The sequence below is a fragment of the Sander lucioperca genome, chromosome 5 (genome assembly GCF_008315115.2).
Source record: "Sander lucioperca isolate FBNREF2018 chromosome 5, SLUC_FBN_1.2, whole genome shotgun sequence".
In the NCBI taxonomy this organism is placed as follows: domain Eukaryota; kingdom Metazoa; phylum Chordata; class Actinopteri; order Perciformes; family Percidae; genus Sander; species Sander lucioperca.
The window spans coordinates 32,791,456-32,811,455 of NC_050177.1; the positions used below are offsets into that span (position 1 = coordinate 32,791,456).

The following is a 20,000-nucleotide window of genomic DNA, read 5'->3' on the forward strand; positions in this document are numbered from 1 at the left end:
GGTGCAGAAAAAAAAAAAAAAAAAAATCATTTGACCTAATGTTGCAGAACTTGTACGTGCAAGTGCAACAGTAACATCGCGTAAAATAAGCCCGAAAACTGCCTGTTAACTGGATGCTTCGGCCATTTAAATGTATTTCAACGCGTAAACAACGGGCTATAATTGTCAGATATAACCCTTATTAATAAATCAAGTCATTGTGAGGCAGAAACAGCCTTTCAAACACAAGGTATAGGAGCTATAATCACTTTTTGGCAACTGCAAAAGTGCATGTCATGGGTTAGTTTTGCCCCCCTTTTTTTTTTTTATAGCACCCGTGTGGGCTGTTAGCCTACTCTGTCAGACATAACCCTCGTGAATCAAATCAAGTCATTTTGACGCAAAGTGGAAACTAAAATCGCTTTTCTGTCATGATTTTGTTATGATCCAGGGCGCAATCCCTTTTGTTTTTCGGCACGACACCTGTCACGAACAGACGGCTATGCCAGGAAAGGTAACAGCAATAAAAAAAATAAAAAGAATAAAGTCCTGGCAAACAGTCAGCAGTGATGGGAATCTGCTGCACCTGATTTTTACGCGAACTTTTCAAATCTCACTTGTTCTTTCAGCCCGCAGGCTGCTGCGTTTCCCTGTCGGGAGTGATTGACGCAGAGTGGGAGGACTTGTTCTTCAGGTGGATATTTTTTGCAGCGCCGTCCCTCCCTCCCCCCCACCCCTCCCACACACACACACACACACACACACACACACACACACACCCTCCTCCCCCTCCTGTATATCGGTATAAAACCGAGGTGCAGCTGCCACAGTCCAGAGTTCAGCAACCGAGCGGATTTTACTCTTCTTTTACCCTCCCTCTCTCTCTCTCTCTCCATCCAGCCCGCGGACACACAAACACTGACTGCTCCTCTGACTTGTTTTTTTGTGTGCTGTTGTTGTATTTCTTCACGGAGCATTTTTGTGTCTTTGAGCCTATTTCTTCATCTGACGCGCTCTGTTTTCCTTGTTGGGGGAATCGGGTTTTCCGTTTGGATTTTACGCACTTCTCTGTTTTCATCCCACCTTGTGGAGCTCCAGAGCTCTGTGCCCTGGACGCCCCGTGCCGACACGCCATGGCGCGTTTGTTTCTACCGTGTCTCCTGCTGCTTGTATCCGCGCAGACGGTGAGTAGCACTGACAGCAACACTCGCAGGAATTTAACATTCTTTGGTTTGATTTTCTTTTCTTTTTTAACTCCGGGGAGACGCAGGGGGAAAGGTTTTTGTGTTTGGAGACGTGCGCTTTTTTTACGCGCAGCGTGCAACAGCTCTTTTCACAGTTTAACTTCATTTCTGCGGGACTTGTATTCCACACATTTGAATTCCACACATGTATGGATATCTAGGTCGGTAAATGATGCAGTTTAGAGAGTCTGAAGTCACACATAGCACCGATGTGTGCAGAAATAAAATGAGTTTTCCAGCTTTTGCAGCAGTGGAGGAACTGTGTGCGCACTTTCTTATCTTTTTTTTATATTTAAAGGTTATTTCCTCGCATAGTTGCAACTATTCCCTCTCAGTGTTTGACCCTTCTCCCCCTCCACACCCCCTTCTCTCTCTCTCCCCCCCCCCCCCTCCACCACTTTAGGCCCTTTCCAAAGGGGTCTTCGAGTTGAAGATCAACTCCTTCACCAGCTCGCGCGGCGTCTGCAGCTCCCCGTCCCGGGACTGCCAGGTCTTCTTCCGCGTGTGCCTCAAGCACGCACAGGAGGTTATCAACCCGGAGCCGCCTTGCACGTACGGCACAGCGCTCACAGAGGTCTTCGGCGCCGACTCCAGCTCCATCTCCGGGAGCGCGCCCGTCAGGGTGCCCGTTCAGTTCAAATGGCCGGTAAGTGACGAAAATCACAAGTTTTTCTCTTCCCAAAAAGTAGGGACTTTTTGAAAGACTTCTCAGTCCTCCTGACGCTGTTTTCACATTTTTCAATTTACAAACCGACAGTTTGCGTCCAGACGCTGATCGACTCTTCCACCTTGTGGATTTATTTCACTTCCTAGACGTGAGATTAAGTTAGAAGAGGGACGCTGATCCATTAAAAACTACAAGATTCAACATATGCACGTGAAAACATTGATTCCCTGGTTATTAATGCGTCCTGTCTAACCCATTTCAGGAGACTTTCTCTCTGATCGTTGAAGCCTGGAACGCGGAGTCCTCCGGGCTCGAGTCTACAGGTAAGTCTTTTTGTTTTTTAAATTTATCTAAATATTTCCTTGTTTTCTTCAAAGTTGAATATTATTTTCTTTTGTGTGTATTTGATAGACTGTGCATCCTCTACGAGACATTGTATGTACTTATGTTTGTGAGTTCTTCAATATAAAAATATATTAAAAAAAAAGTCTAGAGGTAAATTTCGGCTGCAGTGCTGCTGTTTCACCGCCAGGCGGCGACAGCGGCGCTGCACTGAATACACTCCCAGTCTAGAAAAGAGAGGGTTAATGTGTGTGTGTGTGTGTGTGTGTGTGTGTGTGGATTAAAGTAGCCTACCATATAGATGTCACACAAGATCTCACGTCACTGAGAACTCATTACAGACTAGGGCTGCACAAGTAATCGCAATTTTTTTTATCGAAATCACAATATGGACTATAGTGCAATGTCCAAATCGCAGAGGGGTGCAACATTTGTTAAAGGCAGAATATGTGTTGTGGTGCTGCAGAGACGTCCCGGCCTACACATCCTCTCCTACAGACTAATTTGGTACAGATTGACAAAAATCAACACTATGGTCAATTGCATTTTTTAAATTCTTTTAATATTTTTCAATGAAAATGAGAAAACGATCATTCCGTCCAATATCGTGAATCATATTGCAATCGCAATATCGTGCAGCCCTATTACAGACACATACAAACACGACACGTTTTCAGGATGTTACCAAAGCTGTCCGAAACACACATACAATAAAATTATCTCCCTCTGTTCATGCAGACAACCAGAACAACCTGATCAGCCGTCTGGCGATGCGCCGCAGGCTGGCGGTCGGCGAGGAATGGTCCCAGGACGTGCACTTTGGCGACCAGAGCGAGCTGCGCTACTCCTACCACGTGGTGTGCAACGAGCACTACTACGGCGCCGACTGCTCCGCCTTCTGCCGCCCGCGCAACGACACCTTCGGCCACTACGCCTGCGACGAGGAGGGCAAACGCCGCTGCCTGGACGGCTGGGCGGGAGAGTACTGCTCGGACCGTAAGTGTTCACACTTTCACACTCTCTCTTGAATTTTTCCACGTTTTGCAGCGCTTTCATTCACTACCACCAGTACGTACACCACTTTCTGTGTTTAAAAAAAAAAAGCAGAAATTATTTTATTTAAAAGTTAAGATCAGAGGAACGACAGCCAAAGTTTAGTCCGAATAATGCTATGAAATGGAGTAAAAACGCTCAAAGTACTGAACTGCTCCTTCCTTGTACTTGCGAAGAGCGCTTTATGGAATCATCTCTGTTATTTTTGGGTTAATTTGGTTGAAAGAAACCCAAAATGTTCTGATCAATTTGACCCAAGGACGTCGATCCCCCACAGTAGTTTCACCTTGATTAGCTGGGATTTCGGTGCTTTTTCCACATCTGGAATCTCATTTCTTAAACACTCTAGCATAACATAAGAAGAATGAACTATTCAAGTAAACAGAAGGGTCCTTTAAGGAGTCATCACTTAATGTACGACTGTAAAGTATTTTGTCTGCATGCAGTTGGTTTTGTAGAGCTCAGCGTGGAGTTTGTAGAGACTTAACCATGTTTTGTGGTGTTTATATTTCCAATCTGTGATGCCATTTAGTGGGACGTTGTATACACTTTTGAGAAGAGCTTCTAAATTAAAAAAAAAGTTGTGACAGCGTAGCACCAAAATCTGCTTTAAAATGTTATATTTAGATTTATTTTTTCTTTACCACTAGTGTTCCCCCTCCTCCTCTCCACTCCCTCCGTTTTTTTTTTATTCTAACGTTTCTTCAGATTAGGGAGGAGGAGTTGGGGGAGGAGTATCCTAAAGAATAGGACCCTTGGCGCTTCATTTTTTTCTCCTGAAATTGTTAAGTCAAGCAGTTGTCAACGCCGTCGCTGGCCCTGGTGGCTGTGGAGGACAACAGCAAAAAAAGATCTTAGAGCTTCTGTTGTTTCCAGTGTGTGTGTGTGTGTGTGTGTGTGTGTGTGTGTGTGTGTGTGTCTTGGCCCTGCAGTCTGCTCCTTTTGTTTTTAGCTCAACAGTCGGCCCCCGGGCCGCCCGTTTTAACAGGGACACGCGCTGGAGCTTAATGTGCGCTGCCTTGCGTGAAAAGAGACGGCATGTGTTGCTTTTGTTATGCGGGCCAGCTGCTTCGTTCAGTACTTAACAGGCACTTGTAGGGGTGTGTGTGTGTGTGTGTGTGTGTGTGTGTGTGTGTGTGTGTGAGTGAGGCAGGAAGGGGGGGGGGGTTGGTTGTGTTTTGTGAGTCAAACGAAGAACATGAGACACACGCGCATGCACTCGTAGTAATATTCTCTCCCTCTTCTTCCTCCCCCTTTTCTCCCTTTCCCTCTCTTATCCTCTCTCCCTCCCTTTCTCTTCTCTTCCTCCCCCATCAGCCATCTGTGCCCCGGGGTGCAGCGAGGAGCACGGCTTCTGCGAGGCTCCCGGCGAGTGTGTGTGCCGACAGGGCTGGCAGGGCGAGCGCTGCGACGAGTGCGCCCGACACCCCAACTGCGTCCACGGGACGTGCCAGCAGCCCTGGCAGTGCAACTGCCGGGAGGGATGGGGTGGCCTGTTCTGTAACCAAGGTGTGTTGCCGGTTCCTGTCCCGGCTCAACCCTAAAAAAAAGAACACACGCATGCTTTTGTCAGGACGTTTCATTACTGTATTAATTAGGGTTGGGTACCGAAACCCGGTTCCACTACGGAACCGGTTCCTACGCAACCGGTAGGAATCGTACCGGATTAAAACGCAAATTTTGGTTCCTCATTTCGGTTCTACTTAATGTGTCTGACTGAAATATTTTCCCTCTGTCGCTCCGAAACGGACGTAAAAATATCCCACTTTCTCTGTAGTCTACTGTTAGCTAGCTACCGTAAATGTAGGCTACTTTTAAAATGCCATATTTTCCCTCTGGGCTCAACGAAACGGACGTAAAAGCATATTATGGCTACCACATCTAATCGGTTTAGGAATCGGAATCGATCAAACGATACCCAACCCTAGTATTAATTGATTAAGGGCAGTTATATTTCACACAAATGAAGGACTGTAACTGCAGAATCAACAAAGTAAACGTAATCTTGCAGTAGTGAGCGAAGAGATAGGAAACGTCCGGTAGAGGAACATCTTGTAAATGGTACAGTGTGCCACTGTACCTGTGCTGTTCAAGATTGTTTGCAGAATAAAAAGAAATATATAAAGAGACTTGAGTGGGTAGTTTTCTGTGCATTCGAGGTTCAGCACAAACATCACATCGCCTGTCTGCTACTTAGCAGCTTTTTATTTGCCAGTTTGACACTAACTTACCTTCTTATTTGACTCTCTGTGAGGCAAATTAAGGTTTTGACAGAGTGCTCAACCCACAAAAACTAATCTTAGACGAAAAACTTTCACTTAAACTCTTGATATTATATTTCATTCGTGTTTTACAAAACCTGCAGCTCTCTTTGCAAATATCTTGTCTTCATATCTTGACACCAAACACTGTGGACACTATTATAGTAGCCTATATATTCTAGTTTTCTCATCATATAGTCAGAATATTGTTACAAAGGTTATGGTAAAAGGGTGTCAGACAACCCAACCTCTTTGTTCATCGTTCTGTAGAGGACAAGACAACGTTTTGCAAGAAAATGACTTTAATGTACCATCATCCAATGACATCAACTGAATCTATAAACAAAAGACTTGCATTTTTACATCTGCAGTCTCCCTAAAGTTCATTTTTATCTTCCTGAACTTCATTTGTCTGCATAACTTCATAGGAATTAATACCATTCCTGTTTAAAACTTACCTGTTTTTTGGAACGGGGTCGAATGCTTGGCCTCCGGTATTGTTGTTTGCAGCTTTCTCAAGAACCCGCCATGTTAAAGTTGCGTCTGCGTCATTCACTAACAGCTAACTAATTGGGGCGTTCCTTTCCGAAAGTTACATCGCTGACGCGTGAATGGTTTGAGTTTGCTACGATGTAACATCTCCGGTTTTTGGAGGTTTTTCTTTCTTCATCTGCTGTAACCAGAAGGCCGTTTGTCGGTGTAACAGAGTGCGTACACAATGCACTGCTAATAAATACGTCCCGTAGATCTCAAAAGCTCGCACTCGACACTGCAGTTCCTCGGGTTCTGTGCAAAACAGCCGGCAGGTGTGAAGTCGATCGGACGAACGGTTGTCGAGAAAATCGGAAGGACAGACGGACAGACTTTTATTAGTTAGATTAAAATCTTAATGAAACCGTAACCTAACCTCGCTGTTACTGACTCTCCTCCTGTTTCCAAACTCCAGACCTGAACTACTGCACCAACCACAAGCCGTGCCAGAACGATGCTTCGTGCACCAACACCGGCCAGGGCAGCTACACCTGCGTCTGCCGTCCCGGGTTCACCGGCAAAAACTGCGAGACCGAGACCAACGAGTGTGACAGCAACCCTTGCAAGAACGGCGGCAGCTGCAAAGTAAGTCAGCCAAACAGATCTGACGGAGCTGGCCCAAGAAGGTTGCCTAAATATGGCATTGGCATTCATCAAGTTTTTGTCATTTAGCAAATTTATTAGCTTCATTTTTATTCCAAAATCCAGTGCAACTTCAACATTAGGAAGCTAATTAAAAGCACAGTACAAGAGAGAAATGTTCACCCCCTCCTCACCTTTGTTCTCTACTGCTGTCTTTTCCTCCAGGATTTAGAGAACGATTATTCGTGCGAGTGCCCTCAGGGTTTCTACGGGAAGAACTGCGAGATCAGCGCCATGACGTGCGCCGACGGGCCGTGTTTTAACGGAGGAACCTGCGTCGAGAACGCCGCTGGCGGGTACACCTGCCGCTGCCCTGCAGGGTACACGGGCTCCAACTGCGAGAAGAGGATCGACAAATGCAGCAGCAACCCCTGCGCTAACGGTACGAACCACCTGTAGCCATGTCACGCAAATAACCACCCTGCAAATGACTCTACATATTATAGACTTATTTTGCAGCCTTTGTAGATGGATTCAACAGTTTAACCCCTGCTGCCAGGATCGCTGGATTCAGAGAGTCTTACAAAATGAAATATGGGCAGCTGTTCATCATAAACTCAGTGTGTTGGTTGCGATGAAAACTCAAAGTTTGTGACTTTTTTAAATCACTTTTGAGTTAACCTAATACAAAAGTGCGTGCAAGTGAGGCCAGAATCAACCTTTCTGCCTCTGGTTGGTGAAACTGATCCCGTGCTTACTGAATTAATCTAAAGCTGCAACATTTTGACAAATTAAAAACATGAAGCATACCCAGATCTTTTTCGGGACCTGTGAGTACCTGCCAGCTTAAAAATAGATCGGTACAGACGGTTGATAGCTTTCTAGAAGTTCAGACTTGCAGGCGGCCGGCATTCAACCTCTTCCTGTAATCAGTTCCTTCTCCGTTCCCAGTGAAGCAGCTCCAGATATCGATGCATCTCAAGAATCTTGGCGTTTTGCCTTTGTTAGCTTTGTGGCCCACTGTTGTTTTCAGGAAGTTCTGTCCAAAGACAAGAGAATTAGATCATTGTTATCACATTTTTCTGTATCTGTAGCTACAAATAGCAGACGTATGTACCACAAAGTGAGATTATTGGTTTGGTTAGGGAAGGATGTTGAGCCCAAAGTGAGAGTTTTCAATGTTACGAAGGTTGCTCTCTTTTAACCTCGAGGTCACCATGACCAGAGCAGTTTTTGTTCCGAGTTTCACCTTGAAATCGGCTAAAAGAAGCTCCATAGTCACTCCATAGTCAATATTCAATCCATGAGCGATGCAGAATAAGAATACGTTATAAAGGCAAACCAGTTAAGCCATAACGTCACATAATGCCACCGATCGAAGCCGTGCAGTTACCGAAGAACAAACTGTTTTCGTGGCGTTGTGTAAACTATATCAGGGACGCAGACCTGAGCAAGAATAGTGTTTTATTTTATCTGTAAGCTTGTTTTTGTTTCTCTCTGAACTACTGAATGTTCGGAGAGTGCATCGAGTAGTAGTACTAGTACACCCCATCTCTGCAGCTGTACTTAGGGTACAGTAGCAAGATATTAAGGTAAATTATTGTCCAATCTGGCATCATCTCTACTTTTTAGAAGCTACTTAAAATCTGATCAAATGGAAACACGACTTTTTGGTATAAAGCTTCTGTTGTTTGTATAATTATAAGGTCTTATGCATTCACCAACAAACGCATTTGTAAAAGCTGTTTAAACTTATAGAGTAGCTGTAGGTGAATTAGGTCATTGCTTAACAACTTGCCAAGTCGGTCAAGTGCCCTGCTACTACTGCTGGTGTTGATTACTCTGAGCTGTGGGTTATCTAATCATTAATCCACTTTGGTTGAACTAGAACTGACAGTCTGGTTATGCAGGTTAATCAACGGTAATGTTACTCAGTCGAAGCAAAGGAAAAGTACTTGCACTTAGTTCACAAACTTGTCAAAGTGTTTGAAACCTGCACAGCTTTTTCTCTGGTAGTTAATCTGCTTTTAGATCTTACGTTTCACTGACTGGATCCACCTGCTGCATGTTGTTTTAGAGACATTCAGACCTTTGTTCAGATCAGTGTACACCGCCATGGATGTACAAACTTGGCTGTTTTCATTCAACCGGGAAACGCCTGTATATCATGAAGGGTGAATTATCAGTCAGTACACAGTCATACCAGTTAATCATTTGTACACATACCGCAGTTCATCCAGTGTCAATTCATATCAAACTATTTACAAGAACAAGCTGGTGTAATGATCTGATGATGATGGTGATGGTGTTGATGATGATGATGATGAGGTTGTCCTTTTGTCGGTCTTTTGTCGGTTAAGGTTAGAGTTAGCTGCCTGGAAGGCGACATTGGAGGCAAAAAACACCATTGAGCCCTTTTGTCCAATATTTTTATTGCACGGTTGTAAAACCTCTCTAGGTGTTTGGTCACTGAACTTGCCTGCAACCATGAGGAGAGGTTATAAGCTACGCTAAGTTCTTAGTGTACCCCAGACTATTTATTTCTATTGGCTCAAACTCAGTGATTGAAAGCGTTACCTTTTGGGTTTTGCAATTTTGACATTATAAAAGAGAAGTGGCCCAAGAGTTGAGCCCTGTGGAACGCCGCAGTTACCACAGGCTGATCTATCTGCAAGCACAAATATAAAAGCATAGTAATTACCTTGGTTTAAAGGCCACTCTAACACAATAACAAGGACTAATACTTTGGAGCTGAGCCACATTAAAGTCAATGACCTTTGTGTCAGTGTGAAACTCAGAGTGTGTTATCTCCATAACAGTGTGACCTCCACCAATGATTGATGGACTCAAACTCCACAGTTTTTAAAGTAAAATCTGTTGTTGCCCAAAATCGGCATCGCAATTGGGTGATGCTGTTGAATGTGCGTTAGCAGGTTGAATGTGTACTGTGTATTCTGCATTCACCGAACCGGGCCCCCCTACCGTGACAGCACAAATGCACAAACCGTTACAGTCCTATTCCCTGAGGAGTCCCTGAGTAGTAACTTTGCAGTGTGCAACTCATCTGCAAACATTTTTCACACATCAAAAATATACAAAAATTAAAAATAGAATCATTTCAAACAGAAATGCATTCATTTGTAAGCACGTTTTGGAGCATCCTGTAAGCCAACACAAACATTTACAGTGAGCATACTTGGATATTATTAAGTCATTAGGTGCAAGAGGAAGTTCTGTTGTTGGACTATTTAATGTTTCTGCGTTGCCAGATTGGATAAAAAGAAATGAAAAGATACAAGTAACTGAACTCAGTCTGGGTTTATGTTTCAGCTGACGTAGAATGATCAGCATTTATTAAAATGACTTTGACACGTTTCATAAGTCCACCAGTGAATATATGCAGAGATCATTGGGTTTAAAGTCTCGCATCAGATATCTGTTTGTGTTGGTGTGCCAAAGGGCAAATAAACTCCCGGATTGTCACGTAGGAGCCTCTGAACATGTCTTGTCTTCTGTCTGACAACACAAACGTGTTTGTCCTCATTGTTGCCATCGTAAACAACTAGCAGCAGCCATGGAGACTCTCAGACCTCTCAGTCTGTCTTTCTTTACCTGGTTTCACTTGTCTTGGGCAGGAATCCAGTGCTGGGGGCAGATCACAGCCTGATAAAGCTGTCAGCGCCGAGCTGATAGATGGCTCATTTCTCTCTAGAAATGTCTGCTCCTCTCATGTGCTAACAGAGTTTTACAAGATCACTTAACCCATTGCACCTTGCTGTGGCACACAAAATGTATGTGTAACTTCTTTGGACTGGCGTTTTGGCACGTCTAACTTATGTATTACAAAAAGCATTCTCTTTACATCACTGCTGAACATTTTCTAAAGCGTACCAGCCGCTTCCAGGAAGCCATTACTTTCACTTTTGTTTTTTTTAATCACTTGGCAAAGACTTGAAATGTACTGCAGAGCGACAATCCATCATAGTCAACACTGTGCTGAGTTGTATTGTTTTCAGAGTGACAGTTCATCTGTGTAGAATGCAAGTGACCAGCTCACAATATCCTTTTAAAATCTCACATGACGGCTTGTTGTTGTGGGTTTACGTACCTGACAACTACATGGATCGGATTTCAGAAGGATTATGTAGTTTTGAAATAAAATCCAGCATGATGTTTTAAGTGAGGGATTAGGTATCAACCTGTTTCAAGTCTCTGCAAGTTGATTTCACAGCATTGTGAAATCATCTTGCATTCAAATGTTGCCTGGAAGAAAGAGAAACCGGTTTGGAAAATAACAGTATACATTAAAGGAGTTGTCGTTAACAGGATTTTCAAAAATCACTGGTAGAAAACCTTTAGGAATGGGGATGCTTTTACAACTTTTTGATGACAATAATTTGGGAAATTGTGTTCCTCAGAACAGATATTATTATTAGATATTTTGAACTCACAGGATGTCAAAACACAAATAGAGATTTAGTAAAGAAAGAAGGATGCAGATAGATTCTCAGACTTTGTTACGTCACCTGTTCTCATGTCAGACGGACGAGAGGAGACAGATAATCGGGATCAGCACGGCTCCACTGACCGAACTGGCATCGCAAAATCAGACTTTATCACTGAATATTACATTTTACATACAGTTATCGTGTGTGAGGGTCCCAGCTCAGCCTTTAGTCTTCCCTCAGGTCCTCATTAGCGTGTAGAAACTGCCGCCTGCTTATCTGCAATCATTCCTGCCTCTCAGTGAGCGTGAGAGGGAGAAAAAAAAATACAGCTAAGTGGTTGGTGGTACCGCCGCTCTGTTTGCAGTGTTGCAACACATCAGCTGCACAGAACAACCAAATATGGTCCTGATTCAAGAGTTTGTTTTTAAAGTGTTGAGCATGCAGTTTGAACCTCAGGGTCCCGTTTAAACATTGCCTAAAGTTCACTCTCTGCAGGAAGAGTGTCCTCAGGTGCTCTCAACTTATCTGTCCTTTCCTTTTTTAAGTAAACGTTACACAGAATAGTTACACATTATCTTAACAAAATAGACAGAACATTAAATAAAGAGTTTAGTCAATTTAGTTTTTGGTTAGACTGAATATCTAATTCCTCCTAATTCGCAATTCTCTTGAGTGTTTTATGGTAAACTCCACTGACGGTGGAAAACATATCCTCAGGATGTTTCTAATCACTTACACATTTCTCTCCTTATGAGCATCATCTGTTGTGAGGAAATGTTCTAATAAACATGTTCATTCCCTCTTTAACCCCCTCTCGTCTCTCACCGCCCTCGCTTCTGTCCAGATAGTCTTTTGTTATGAACCCTTCTTGTCTTTGGAAAGTGTAGAGGAGTAATACGTTTTAAAGTTTGTGAGTTATTTCATGCTTTTGCAATCAACAATCATGTGTATATCCTAAAGAAAAGTAACTAGTTATAGTATTTTTTATACAACATCCATTTGCTAAACTCTTACCTCCGTTAGTATTAAGTTAAAAAAAATGTGTGTTTTTTAAAAAGCATTTTTTTTGGGTCGAGTGAATCAAATCTTGGTCTCTATTGACGTTAGCTCGAGTATTAAAAAATGGCAGTTTGTGCAGGATGTCCTGTGCTGTACTAGGGGCGGTTTTCTCTGACCCAACAGTAGTCTGCTGTTTTCTAACTCCACCATTCAAAATGTTGCTTATGTAAAACCTAAAAAAAGCGAATTGGGTCAAGTCGGGCCGTACCATGCAGTTGAAATGCTCCATTTGTGTCATGTGATTGGACGTTTGGCTCAACATCTGTCCCTCTCATCCATTCCTCTAGTTTTGTGTTATTAACCAAAATGTTTCTCTGTCTTTCTCTCTGCAGGCGGTCAGTGTTTGGACCTCGGTAAACACTTCATGTGCCGCTGTCGTGCTGGCTTTACCGGCTCTCGCTGCGAGACCAACATTGACGACTGCGCTGGCAACCCCTGCCGCAATGCCGGCACCTGTGTCGACGGCATCAATGACTTCACCTGCACGTGCACGCTCGGCTTCAGCGGCAAGGACTGCTCTGTGCGCACCAGCCCTTGCGACCATTTCCCCTGCGACAACGGCGGCACGTGTTACACCCACTTCACCGGCCCCGTGTGCCAGTGTCCGCTGGGCTTCATGGGCGCACGCTGCGAGTACAGTGCTACCAGGGGCCCTCCAACAGCGTCCCCGAGTGACTACAGCATGATTGCAGCTATTGTCCTTGGCCTGGTGACGCTGACTCTGCTGGTCTTCGCTGCCATCCACATTCTGCGTCAGCTCCGACGGGGCAGGCAGCTAAGGGCCATTACCATGTCGGTGAAGAACGATCTGGAGACGGTTAACAACCGCAATGCAGTGATCGGTGGGGGCGGACCCTATAGCAGGAGCTTACCCGGAGCTCCACTGGGCGGCCTGCGAGAGAAGGAGGCCTTCCTCATCATGGGAGGACAACTCAAAGTGTCCAACAAGGATGCAGCGCTGGTGGAGAACGGCGGAGACAACATGGCCATTTTTAAAAACAAGATGGCAGACTGTAACCTGGCGAAAGACGAGCAGCGGCTGGCCAAGAACAAGTTTGACCTGTAAGGATCTGATGATGGTTTGATGGTTTTCTGTGTGTGTGTGTGTGTGTGTGTGTGTGTGTGTGTGTGTGTGTGTGTACTTTAATGTTTAACAAATTTTTCTTTTTCCCTTCTTTGAAAGCATGTCTCTTCTGTGAAAGCCAAGTTCATGCATGTTTGTCGTTTGTTTTTTGATCAGTGTTTGCACACCTTCACAAAGTATTTCTGTCGAAAATCATTGTTTGGCACGGTACCAACCCTTTCTCTCTCTTTCTCTCTTTAACAGTAAGAAGTGTGACTCGTCCATAATCATCCCTCCGCTCAGCTTTGCAAAGGACAGTCTGTATCAGATGGAGCAGTGTGTGTTTGCTACTGAGGTAAGGAAACGTCTACCAACACAACCACGCACACAACAGTGCCTTTAGTTATAATGCATTTTTTACTTTTGGTTCTTAGGAGTCTAATCGCACCTCTGGTTTTTTCATATGACTGAATGAAGCCGTTTATCCAAAGTTAAATTTTTAATTAAATTTATAAAAGTGTAGACCATTGTAGAACAAAAATAGTCAAAATAGTTGATTACAGCTTTCCAATACAGGGTGCACTAAAAACAGCTGTACCAAATCCGTTTGTTGTGCAGCTGACAAAGTTAATTATTAAGCTCACAGTTATTACACCGGTGATAATAGTTCACAAATCAGGAATGCATATCTCAAACTGAAACTGAGAGAACATAGATGGTTGTTTCTCAACATAAAATGTTTGTCTAAATGCTAATTGAAAACTCAGTCCCATGAGTAAGAAAAAGTATTTACAGAATTCCAAAAATAAGTGTAAAACAAGCTGGGAATATTCTGAATTGATGTGGATGAATTAAAGTTGTTTCAGCACCATATAATGACCTAACTGCTGTTGTAAACATAGGGGAACATTTCCCTTTGTTATAGCGTATAGCTAAGTATGAAATATAGCAAGCACAACAACAAAAAAGTTTATTTCTACATAGCATGCTCTCCTGTTTGCCATCATCACGAATGCCCAAACATATGCAAACGTGAACTAACTAGCAGTGTTGCCAGATTAGTTTAACAGCTTTCCGCCCAATTCCATAAAATCACTCAAAAATAACAAACTATCGAGCTTTAGAAACAGTAATTTAGTTACAGTATTTAAAAACAACTGTGTTAGAGTATTAGCTACTGTGACATGTAACTTTGTAAAAAAAATAAATGTCTTATTCCAAATTCATCATTCTGTTTATTAAACGTTTTTGACCCAGAAAAAGTCATCCCATACGCCGATGATTAACCGCTGTTTCTCTGTCTCGTTCCCAGGTATAACGTCCGGTTTCTTCAGACTACCAGCGGAGGAAGTTTTTCGCTGAAGGCCTGAACATGTTTTCTGTCCAGAGGATCTATTCCGCACACATTATTTTATATTTAATATTTATTACTGCTGCTCAACTGAAAGAAACAAAAAGAAAGGACTTTTTTTTTTTAACTTCTTTTCTGCTTCGATATTGACAATGTTCGGATGACAATGATTCTGAAAAGAAAGAGAGAACAGCGGAGGAGAGTGAAGAGGAAAAGAGTGAATGTCCGGCATCATTTGCACTATTTATCTTTGTTTTTATATATACTTTAAAATCTTAATATAATACTTCTGTCTGTATATCTGAATTTTTTTCTTTGGAACAATATGTGAAACAAGAGGACGTAACAAATTTGGATCTATCCACCAATCCGGAAAGACCGGTGCCTTAGCTATGCTCCCTAATCACCGTGGCTACCGTTTCCTGTACAATCTCACAACATGATGTCAATCAAAATGGTCAGAGGACCTGCTCACAGGAACGGGAGACGGAACATTTTATTTTAGGTCAAACAACCTGAACTTTTTACTGTCTAAAAGCCAAACTAGACAGTTTGTGAGTCTGAGACTGTTGAAGCGTCACATTGTGGCCTGTTGGAAAAAGAATTACAATCACATCCAGTCCTATGAACTGTAAAGTGCCTCTTCTTCAGAAAAACTGCAACGGGACTTAAATCCAAGACTTGGGATTTGAGGACGAATGAGTGGAAGTTTTTTTTTTTTATTTGTATCGCATATTCAAATCCTGTCTTTACGAGTCCATTCAAAATCCACTGGAGCCTTTTTTTCTACTGGTGATGTATTTTTAAACCTATCATACGTACTCCTCCCAGAGCAGGCTAATGATGCTTCAGGTGAATCAGGGAGAGTTAGTACCTCTATCAACATCCAGCTGTTTCCTGCACTTTTAACCTCATGAACAAATAATCTACCTTTTGACAATTTGAGGATATAAAAGACAAGCGAAAGTGTGTCAACTGGCTGGATTAAAATGTCCAGCCGAGTTGGATTCATCTTACAAATCAAATCAATTTTTGTTCCGTTTGTCTTCCTTGGATTGTACTTGCTTTCCAAGTTTTCCAAGTTGCAGTTTCCCAAGTCTTTTCTATGAATCAAAATCTAAACTAGCTGCCTTTTTCTCGTTCTTCCTGCCTTCATCAACCACTGCTGTCGCAGCAAATAAACGGGAGCTCATTAAGACACCGGCTGTCGTTCTGCAAACATAGAATTAAATAATTTCTATGTCTGCAACATTCCCAAGACTCAACCTGAAGCGTTCAGTCTAATAAAGTCACAGCTGTGGGTTTTTAAATTAGAAAATAAGAAACTTTTACAAGTGTAGGACTCCAAAGAGAGACTTCTTTTTTAAAAAAACTAATCCATTTGATACCAAAAATCTATGTTGTTTCTGTGTAGTCTTGTCTTTGTACTATCTTCATTAATTTAAGAAAACGATGCAATGTGTACATATCCTCCAGAAGATAGTTTCCCCTATTTAATTTTTGCCTTTTTGTACGTAATTGTGTATTTATGAAAGAGAATTGTATATATGTCTATGTTATTGTGCCTAATGTCTCGGTCAGAATCAAGAAATATATTTTTTCATAAATAAATTACAAAAATAACATTTCTTCACTTTCGTCCTTCATGTTGAGTGTCTCTCGTAGCACCAAGTATCTTTGAACACACCACATATAAACAATGAAATATCCTGATATAAGAAAGTAATGAATGAATGAGGGGAAGTGTAACACTGCACTTTTATTTTCTATATCAGGACACGAGGAAATCCATTATCACCTCCGCCAAGAGGGTCATGTTTTTCATGTTTCAGGATTACAGAAAAACTACTGGCCTGATTTTCATTAAACTTGGTGGAAGGGTGTAGCATGGGCCGAATTAAAAATAATTCTGCAGAGGCAGGGATATATATATATATATATATATAGACCAGAAAGGGGCAAATCACACCCTGTGCGCAGTTCATTTATATTTCTGGAGAGATCAGTTATTTCAGTGTTACTTCATGTCAGAAGTCTCCAATCAGAACAGCTGGGTTAAGCCGCCTACACGTGATAAGCGGCAAAACCACTTTGCGCCGGCTGTTCCATTGATTTCCTACGGGGGGGGTGGGGGGGCAGTGGCGCCCAACTATCCAACTATGCGCTGCGCTACCCCTGGCATCACACACAAGGGGGTAAGCTTCTCCTCACAACGCGTAGCTCCTATGGCGCCATTTTGATGCTACCAAGCCATCACCCCCCGTTAGCATCCCATTGACTGCCATTCATTTTGACGCCACTTTGACAGCGAATAACTTTACATCTGAAGAGTTTAAAGACTCTATTTGTCCGTTGTTTATTTCTAAAGAAACACAACAATGTATAAAAGGCTCCATTACCTTGTACCTCACGTTACGGCTCCGTAGAAGATGTTTTTATAAAAATAGGCTAACGATTGTGTCATAACCACGAGACTTACTGTCGCATAGTAGAGGAATTACCGTATAGTACAGGAGAAGCTCTCAGGCAGTTTGGACTTACATTAGCTGTTTAAGTTTAATTACTAATGTTAACTATCATTTTAGTGATCAATAATTAGCCTGTGTCTATGTTATCTCCTTACATATACCTACGCTCTCCGTCTCTGCTAGATTGGGAATGATTGAGATTTCTCTTGGCACAGCTACCAGAAGACTTCCAACTTTCAGACAGGTTGCTCACGGCACATCTACGTCGTCTCTCTCAGTTGGAGGCTGCTCAGTAACGCTCAGCCATCACCGGAAAAGAGCTTCTAATATCCTTCACTGGTCTCCGTCCAGAGACACGGGGTCTGTTGGTCTAGTTTATATGCTGTCTATGGTCACGCATCGCTCGGATTTGCCACTTTGTGCTGCGCTCAAAGTTCACATTATTTCAACTTTGACGTAGTTGCCGCAGACCTTTCGAAAAGTGCAACCAATGAGACAACAGCATGTCGATAACTGGCAATGGGAAATAGCTTCCTCGCCACTCTTGATGACTAATACCTGCGTTGTACTTTGCTCTGCGCCCAACCTAAAAAAAAATAACAAGAGAGAGAGACACACGGCTTCACACTGCCGGGGTTATGGATGAGAACTTCAGACTCTGGCTCACCTGCTGTTCACCTGGCTGGCTTTGTCCCTGAAACACACACACACAACCACACACACACACACACACACACACACACACACACTCACACTCACACACACACACACACACCTGGTGGAAATGGAAACCAACCGACTCCCTGTAAGCTGAGTAAAAGTCAAAGTTCACACTCTGCTAGCAGCCAGCCTGTTACTGAAGTCCTGCTGCTGAACCGTGGAGCAAGGCACCAACACGGACGAGGGTTGGGGGTTCAATCGCCGCCGTAGTACCCATGAATGTCAGATCCATCCTGGTGTCGTGCAGGGGGGCAGAGCGAGGGGCGGAGCTTCTGGGTCTCCTGCCCTGAATGTTTTTCTCCAAAAGCCCCAAATCTTTGAGGGTTTTAAAATAACTGCGCTACCCCTAGCGTCGCACACCGCTCGGATTTGCCGCTTTGCGCTGCGCTCAAAGTTCACGTTATTTCTACTTTGACGTATAGTTGCTGCTGACCTTTCGAAAAGCGCAACCAATGAGACAACAGCATTGTTACCTTGCAACGGGAAATAGCTTCCTCGCCACCCTTGATGATGAATACCTGCGTTGCGTTTTGCTCTGCGCCCTACCTAGCGATGCGTGGAGAACTAATCGCGTATCGGCTTTAGGGTTAGGGATTAACTGTACGTACGCACCGCCGCCGACTTGAGCTGCAAAGAAGCTCTGGCCGCCCGGTCAAGGACGCTTGTCAGAAAGTCCGGGGAAGCTGTTTGAGGCTTTGGCCGCTCTGACGTAGCAGCTTTCTATGTTCATCATGGAAAAGGATCAAGCAGCCACTGCACGGCCAATACACTGACACTAGAAACCTTTTATAAATGACATATATAATGACAGAATGTGTATTGGTTGTTGGTCGCAGCGGTGTCTGTTAGCAGTTAGCTCGCTCGTTAGCCGCTGAACCGCAGCAGCGTGCAGGCAGAGCGAGCAGCCGCCAGCTGTTGATCCGTGCAGGACTTCACCGTGAGCGGACTGTTTAGAGACCATGTGACCGGCAGGTAACGTTAACTGGTCCCTATACGCAAATATCATAAATGATAGGGAACCCAGCAACGGCCATGATGAGCTTCTCCTCCTTTTTCTCTGAACTAATGTTTTGGTAGGAACCAAAGTTTACATCGTATGTTTCTCTAGAATCAGCCAGCGTGAAGGACGTCTATATTCTGATTGGTTGCCGCTGAACCGCGTCATAGCTCATTACCATAAAGCTGACCTACTTTCAACTTTCTGATTGACGCTCTGGTCGCTCAAAACGCTCAAAACGCGACGCCGACAGATTTGCAGCTCATTGCAGCTGAGAGAAGCAGCTTCCATTGAAAATTAATGACTTCCGGTATCTTTAGAAGATCAAGTCGGCGGCGGTGTGGACGTACAGTAAGGGCTAACCCCTAACCCTAACCTTTTTGTTGCAAACATCTTTTCTTTAACATGTTGTTGGTTCTGGTTCATTTTTCAACAATTCCTATGCAATGTTAGCCTAGAAATCTAGACCACCCTAGCGGCAGCAAATGTAATTTGCAGCCAGGGTCGTCTAGCAACTCTCCGTTGGCTTACGAGCTGGAAAAACCAAACTCTGGTCAGGCCAATCACATCGTGTATAGTCGGTGGGCGGGGCTTATGGCTGCTGCTGGTGAACAGCGGTCTTTGGAATCGGCTTTGGCCGCGACTCTGGAAGACTTGGAGTTAAAGCCCCAGTGTGTAACGTTTATACTTGTTCATTATAAAAATCTGTGTTGCCCATTCACAAACTTGTTCTTTTTCATAACTATGCACCACCACCATCACTTTCAAGTATTCGTTTTGGCTTTAATTTTTACATTTGCACTACCATGAACTGGGGTAAACGCTCCATATCCATGCGCCATCTTGAAATACATTTAGCCGGTAAGAGACATACAGGACATACTGCTCCGCCTTTCGCGTTTTTGCTGTCGCATGATAAACTCACAGCTGCTGCTAATGCTGCTAATGGGTATCGTAGATTCCCGGCAAGTTTGAAGAAGGAAACATGGAGGACAACATGTATTCAAAATCCAAATTTCAGAAACAGGAGTCTTCTTCTCTTTGAGAAAAGAACAAAGAACGGCACTAAAGGAAGATGTGTTCGGAGTTTAAAGTTGAATCTATCAACTAGCGTTGCTCTGATTGGTTGTAGAGCTATCCTATTGTGTGCAGAGAGAATTTGAAAGACAACCGTTGATCCCGCCCCTCGGATTGAGCCCGGCCAATGGGGAGTTCCCAGACCCAACATCTGGATG

At 43.4% G+C, this 20,000-nt stretch overlaps 2 protein-coding genes across 2 annotated transcripts in view; one reads left to right on the forward strand and one right to left on the reverse strand.

The window, feature by feature from the left end:
* Positions 1–20,000, reverse strand: part of LOC116038066 (NACHT, LRR and PYD domains-containing protein 3-like) — a 1,733,742-nt gene that overhangs the window by 1,606,358 nt on the left and 107,384 nt on the right. The gene's annotated exons all lie outside the window — the stretch shown is intronic.
* On the forward strand, positions 815–16,208 carry LOC116053305 (delta-like protein C). The gene is made up of 10 exons (XM_031304350.2): positions 815–1,163; positions 1,627–1,869; positions 2,153–2,213; positions 2,971–3,228; positions 4,603–4,794; positions 6,493–6,662; positions 6,885–7,101; positions 12,499–13,228; positions 13,494–13,584; positions 14,542–16,208. Exons 1-10 carry the CDS (start codon positions 1,113–1,115, stop codon positions 14,545–14,547), a joined length of 2,019 nt encoding a protein of 672 aa, XP_031160210.2. The 5' UTR covers positions 815–1,112; the 3' UTR covers positions 14,548–16,208.

Bases quoted from the DNA above. Each gene is read 5' to 3' on its own strand.
- LOC116053305 (XM_031304350.2), top strand. From the start codon at position 1,113: ATGGCGCGTTTGTTTCTACCGTGTCTCCTGCTGCTTGTATCCGCGCAG. The intron at 1,164-1,626 runs GTGAGTAGCACT...CCACCACTTTAG, and splicing joins TGCTTGTATCCGCGCAGACG to GCCCTTTCCAAAGGGGTCTT. The intron at 4,795-6,492 runs GTGTGTTGCCGG...TCCAAACTCCAG, and splicing joins TGGCCTGTTCTGTAACCAAG to ACCTGAACTACTGCACCAAC.